The sequence below is a fragment of the Charadrius vociferus genome, unplaced genomic scaffold (genome assembly GCF_000708025.1).
Source record: "Charadrius vociferus isolate BGI_N301 unplaced genomic scaffold, ASM70802v2 scaffold363, whole genome shotgun sequence".
NCBI classification, from domain to species: Eukaryota; Metazoa; Chordata; class Aves; order Charadriiformes; family Charadriidae; genus Charadrius; species Charadrius vociferus.
This window is the reverse complement of record NW_009647942.1, coordinates 2920461-2926972: the sequence shown is the minus strand read 5'-3', so window position 1 is coordinate 2926972 and position 6512 is coordinate 2920461. Positions and strand designations below refer to the sequence as shown.

At 40.8% G+C, this 6512-nt stretch overlaps 1 protein-coding gene across 1 annotated transcript in view; it reads left to right on the top strand.

Annotated features, from left to right (window-relative positions):
- ABCD2 (ATP-binding cassette, sub-family D (ALD), member 2) overlaps nucleotides 1–6037 on the top strand; it is a gene marked incomplete at its 5' end in the record, with an annotated part of 43113 nt that extends 37076 nt beyond the window's left edge. The window contains 3 exons of the mRNA XM_009883230.1: nucleotides 2310–2394; nucleotides 3133–3258; nucleotides 5813–6037. Of these exons, the coding sequence (XP_009881532.1) occupies nucleotides 2310–2394; nucleotides 3133–3258; nucleotides 5813–6023 (422 nt within the window). The remainder of the gene's footprint in view (nucleotides 1–2309; nucleotides 2395–3132; nucleotides 3259–5812) is intronic.
- Between the last annotated feature and the right edge of the window lie 475 nt (nucleotides 6038–6512).

The window sequence follows — 6512 nt, the reverse complement described above, 5'->3', positions numbered from 1 at the left end:
AAGTGCATTATTATCAATGTTCAATAGGGAGTCAGTTTATTGTGAGTTACAGTGCCTAAGTCTTCAGAGAAAGTTGTTCAGACATTAGAAAATAATTTTTAAAAAGGATAATATTAAAATGGATCCTTCCTTATCTGTTTTTTGAGACATTCCCAGTGGCAAATAGGAGAGTTCAGGGAGGGAGCTAGGTAGGAGGAGACAAGACGCACTTCTAATATTCAGTTAGGATGTTGAAGTGACCACAGATATACTGGTAAATGGAGGCTAAATCTTACACCTTTAAGGGAAATAATAGAGTGATTTTGCTGACAAGATGCTGCTGCTTCTTGAACTTCATTCCCTTTTTGTCTTTTAATAAGCCTTTATAAACCAGCTCATCTGGAAGAAACTGTACGAGCGCAGGCACTGCTTCCCCAGGCACATATGCACACACACCCCTACCCACACCCTAGCTCCGATCCAGATCCCAGGAGCTTGTCTATATTCTCAGCTTAAAAAGAATAGAATATAAGCAGCAGCCTGAACGTTGCCTTCAGAAACGTAGCTGTTTCTATGGCTTTCATGAAGGACTGTTCCCATCCCTTGGCCCTAGAACTGTTTGCCAAAAGGGAGCGCTCCAGGCATTTTACAATCTAAAAAGAAGCTGAAAGTGTTGGTGGAACATCACTCCAGCTTTCTGTGTGGTCCCAGCACTGGGACTGCTCAGCAGCAGCAGCCTCTGTGTATCTATTTCCTTTACCAGAATTCATCCAAGTGGTCGTTCAGTTAATCATTACACAGCTCCGTCTTTGCTAGGAGCCCGCTGAGAGAAAGCACTGCATGTGCTCCGTGGGGTTGGAGGTGCACACAGTGATCCTTAAACAAGAATGGAAAGAAATGAAGGAAGAACAGTAGGATGACTAAAGGTGATGTATTTCTGGTGTGTGCATGCCTGGTTTTTAAATCTAGCTATAGACACATATAGTTAAAAAACATGACATTATATTTTACAATTTTATGTAGAGAAAATTCTTGGAATTCAGTCTCTAGCATTATCAATTCCTGTTTTCAGTCACTCAGCCTCTCACCAGGTGCTTCACTGAGGGTTTTTTCAGACCTACCAAGCCCTGGTGTAGCAGCCTGGCAGAGCACTCCCCAGTCTCATGCACCGTCACAAGCCCCACTTGTCTCACCTTTGGCCAGATATCAGAAATAGCACAGCCCACCCTCCTCGCTTGACCTTGTTTATAGTCTTTTCTGGCAAATGTTTACTTTCAGGTGGGCAGTGGCAGAAAAGGGGTTTGGGTTGCGTTGTTAATTTTTAAGTTACAGTGCTGGGCTGATTTGGAAAAATGTTCTCTTCCTCACTCAGCCCCGCTCCAGCTTCCTGTCTCATTATTAGATGATCTATTCAGACAAATGTCTTACCAGATTTTCTCTGCATCCACACTCTCCCTTTTCAAAACTCATCTATTTTGCTAATCTATCTGTCTGGATTGTTTGATTGAAAACTTACTTTCAGTAGCGTAATTTGGTGTTTGAAGTTTTTCATTAGTGGGAATGAATCATACCAGAGTACTCACAGAAACACCAGTCTGCCGAGAGATCACAGATAAAATGCATCACGCTCCCGTTGCATGTGTCTGAAAGTGATGAAGAAAAAAAAATCGGTTAGAGGTCATGCAGAAAATTAAAGAAAGATACACAATGTTACAACACTTGTTGGTCATTTCTAAATACAAGGTAGTGGGAAGTTCATAGAGAAAAGCCTCCTGTCTGTATGCAGTTTTGTCGGTCAGCTGCTTGTCTGTGTGCACAGAATGCATCCCTGTATCTGCATCAGTGTTTCTGTTGAGTATGCTGACAGTTATTCTTTGCCTCCAGTAGTGAGTGGAGTCTGGCACTGCTCTTTATGTTTTTTACACTTCATTTCTTTGAATTTGTTTTTAAATTTCCACTCACATCTTTCAAGAAGGAATACCAAATTGTTCTATAAAACAAACATGACAGAAAAAAATGGTTAGTTATACACAGGTAAGAGGTGTTTTTTCAAAAAGATGGTAAGTATAGTTTTTTGACAATACTTACATGACCAAGAAGGTTAAATTCCACTTTCAAAATTGACATTGGGACATTTTTCCAACTGAGTGCCAGTGGAAAGGCATTGAGGTATTTCAGAAAATGTGATCCAGAATCCTGAGCTGTCTCTTCGGCAATGGAAATAGTCTTTATGATTTTAGTTGCGGATTTTAGAGATGTTGCAAGTGAAGATGCATTTCCTTCATAAGTTTACGTTGTCCTGACGTGTTTTGTTTGCATTTTTTTAAAAGGCTGGGATGCCATCATGGATTGGAAAGATGTCTTATCAGGAGGGGAAAAACAAAGGATGGGCATGGCTCGGATGTTTTACCATAAGTAAGCGTTTTGATTTGTTCTTTAAGTAGCATCTGAAAATGAGGAAGAGTTTTTGAGGTTTGCTGTAATAGTTTGAGCAGTAGTAGACTATAATGTCCGTGCAATATGCAGTACTGCTAGACAGTTGCATAGGACCACAGACCTTGTCATTTATTCATACAAGCTCTGCTTTTAGTTTGGGCAATGCTTCCTACTTAAGCTTTGCTTTTGGCAACATAGCATCACATTTTCCAGATGTTCCTTTCTTTAACATCTGGGGCACAATCACCTTCCCTGCATCTGTCCTACAAATATTGCAGAAGTCTGATGGACTGTTGCAGAGGGTATGGGAATTTAAAAGCCAAGCTCCAAAACTTTTGGGGTTTGGAGACTGCAAGCACTACAAAAGCAGCCCCATCCACGCAGAGCAGTGGATAGAAAGTTTCTGAGTTGGCTGTGGTTACTGCATGGCTTGATGACAGGACAGAATAAAACTAGGTCAAACTAGAACATAGAAGTTAGATCAGTGTGTGCTCAGATGGACCAGGAAATAAACCCCATTTTTCCTGGAAGCCGGGTCTGCACCTGAATAAAGCATGGAAAGTTTATGTTGTTGCTAGCCAGCTTCCAGCTGTGGATGAGAGACAGCTGTCTTGCAAAAATTGCTCTCTCCTTTCTGTTGTTCTTTCAATTAAACATTGTACATAGGAATACTGTCTAAAACATAGAAGAGTAACGTTCTCTATCTGCTTTTGAAAGGCCAAAATATGCATTGCTGGACGAGTGCACAAGTGCTGTAAGCATTGATGTTGAAGGAAAGATATTCCAAGCTGCGAAAGCTGCTGGGATATCCCTGCTTTCTATAACACACAGACCTTCTCTTTGGTAAGTATGTTCAGGGATTTATAACGGTCCTTGCTTTTAGCTTTCTGACAGGCACTGGATTAGCCTTTATTCTTTGTAGCAGGGCAGTTGTTTAATCAATATCTACTGCACTTTCTAAGATAACTTTTCTACAATAATAGCAATGTAAATGCATTTAGCATTGAGTTTTTTCATTCTTCGACACCTATTTATTCCTCCCTCTTATTTTTTTTAAATGTGTTTCATTTTTAACTATTAATAGCAACATGCAGGTATCTAAGAGGCAATTAATTAGCCCACCACACCACAGCCACAACAGATATGACCAGATTATTCTGTAAAGGTGACAAGATAGATGAGCCATCCTGGGGAAGTTTACCAGTGCTTGGGAGAAGATGGGAAACATGGCAAGTGGTTAAAGTACTGTTTGTTCTTCCATAGGAATAATACATCTTGTTTAACTTCAGTTGTGTCCTCTGTCTGCAGGGTTCATGATCTTTTAAAATTTGATTGTCTATTAAAAAAAGAAATACTGGAATTCTGAGAAACATCATTCTGATGAGGATTACTAAGTGTGGAAGAGTCCCTCAAGGGAAATAAATGTAGTTACTGAATACATAAAACAATGAAATACTTTAAAGGGCAAAAGGAGATGAAGAAGGTGGAAGCTGACATTATCAGAGGCTTTTTGTTCTGCAGTCCTTGATCTCTACTGTCAGATTGTTTGCTTTTTTTTTTAAACCGATGACAAAAAATCCATTACCAGTCTGTTGCCTCAAATGAAAGAAATTATATTGGCTTCTGCTTCTCTGAAAAAGAACGGTTTCCCCAGGATTCCTCCTTCCTCTGTGGAGAAGGTGACAGTGGAAATGGCTTTTGTTGGATCAGGACCTAAATGTTATGAAAAATGTGTATTCTGATAGGAAAAAAATATCACATAGACGTTTGTTTTTAAAATAATTTGAATTACACTTAAAAAAAAGTATTTAATTTTTTTAAAGTTTGGCATTATTTTAAAACCACTGCTCAAGAAAACAAGTATTTGGGAGCATCTCACCTATAAATAATGATGATGCATAGGGATGTTCTGCAAAAGAACTTGTGACAAACATCTTTTGAGTTCAGATTCCTACCGACATTTCTTGTTTCCTAGTACTAGTGCTCTTCAGGAATGTTTGGGATTGTTCTTGTAACCTCCATATTATTACTGAAATTATCAGAAATCTGGTGGTTTTGAGGGTTGTGGAGAAGTAAACAGAAGTGCTGAGTATTCAGAAATAACCATTAAATGCCTTTAACTCAGATATGCTTCTGCAGGAACTGCACTGTGTAGACAAAAACTGGGTTCACATGCTGTTTTCTCATTCTGAAGATTATACCAGGGAATATTTGCTCTTTTAATCAAAAGATCACAAACATTGGACATCTCAATCATCTATCTTAGCTTCCTGATTTTTGGGGGGTTTTGGTGGAGGGAAAATAGAGGGATAGGTTAAGCATTTGGTGTCACAAAGAATAATATGCAAGAAGTGGTGAATGTAAGCCTGGAGCTGAATCTCTTTTGAGTCCCATGTCATAAGCTATTGAGTTTATTAAACTGTCACATTCCCTGGATGGGATTTATAATCACTGTTTTATGATGTGTCTCATCTTCTATAATTTACAGTGATAAATTACCCAGTCATACCAACAGCTCTGAGGGAACTCTCTGCTCTTCCTCTTGCACCTCCTGATAAATGTCTTGTCAGGTCTTGACAAAGTCCCTATGTACACCTTTGAATATTTTTGGTGCACACACCCTGAAACTCACTGAAAGGTCTGACTCCTACACAGACTTTTTTATTGTGGCCCCATGCAGACTGAACCGTGGTTTAGGACTGGAGGTTTCTTTAGCCAGCCTTATAAGATGGAGGGGAACAAACTGCAGTGTAATTGAAACAAACTAGAGTTCTATCAGTAGCATCAGGTGCACCATGCCTGCCTGAATATGTTTCTGCTAAGGAGGTAAAATGTCTCTCAGAAAGTGAGGTAAATTAAATAAACTTAGACTAGCATTCCTGGGGGACAAGGGAGCCTCTTCTGCTGCTGCTCTTCAAGCTCCTGGAGAAAAAGGAGTCTGGTGGTGTTGCAGTGAAGGCAACTGCAGCCATAGACAATGTTTCTAAGAGGGAGGCAGAAAGAGGGAGGCCACCACCTTGGCCAGGGATAGCAGATGGTGAGAGGACCCTCCACAGCCCTGCTGCCCGCTCCTACCAGCATCAGTGCTGGTGAGGGCCTCGACAAGCCCGACTGTGTGGGCTGCTGGAGGCAATGACCGCCCCAGCTGGGGAGCCCACACTGGTGCTGACAGCCTGCAGCTGGCACCTTGAGGCTGAATTTCACTAGATGGCCTAGGGAGGTCCTGGTGACAGGCTTTGAAATACCCAAATCCCTTACAAAAGAGTGTCCTGGGATTATGAGTCACTGAAGAGAAGTCTGAGAGGAACATTGAAAAGAGGCACAGGCATCCAAGTCTGCGAGCAAAAAGGAACCATCTGTTCTTGAGCCATTGCTAATGTTTTCATTTGTATTGCAGGAAGTACCACACTCACTTGCTGCAGTTTGATGGACAAGGTGGCTGGCGTTTCGAGCAGTTGGACACCGCTATCCGTTTATCACTGAGCGAGGAAAAACAGCGACTGGAATCCCAACTTGCAGGGATTCCTAAAATGCAGCAGAGACTGAATGAACTGTGTAAAATCTTGGGAGAAGACTCAGTGCTTAAAACAATGGACAAAGAGGAATAAATAATTTATGTTTTATGCTTTTAAAAGTATTTTTTTAGTTAAAAGCATTACGAAATCAGCCATTATCCTTTGCATGCATTGTGATAGAGGCTTAGAGCATAGAGAAACACAGCCAGCAGAAAATAATGCTCTGAATGCTATGTCAGACTTTAGCGTTTTAGTATTAAGGAAGAAAGTGGTTGAGCTGTGAAAAGAAAATAAGCAAGTGCACAGAGTATAAGATTAGTCGTTGCAGCTTATGTTAATTCCTAGTGAAAGCCCGATTCACTGCAAAAAACTACCAACACACTTAGGTTTTGTAGGTGAACTTTTGCCTGAGACTTGGCCTGCAGAATGGGCTCTTGTACCAGGTCACTGTGTGCGTATGATATGCCTGCTACGCAGAGCAAACCTGGCATGAAACTCAGGCATGGAGCACGGCAGAGGCAGCATCTGGGTGAGTATGCAGATGCATGCAAAAGTCTCATTTGGGTATAAGAAACACTCTTT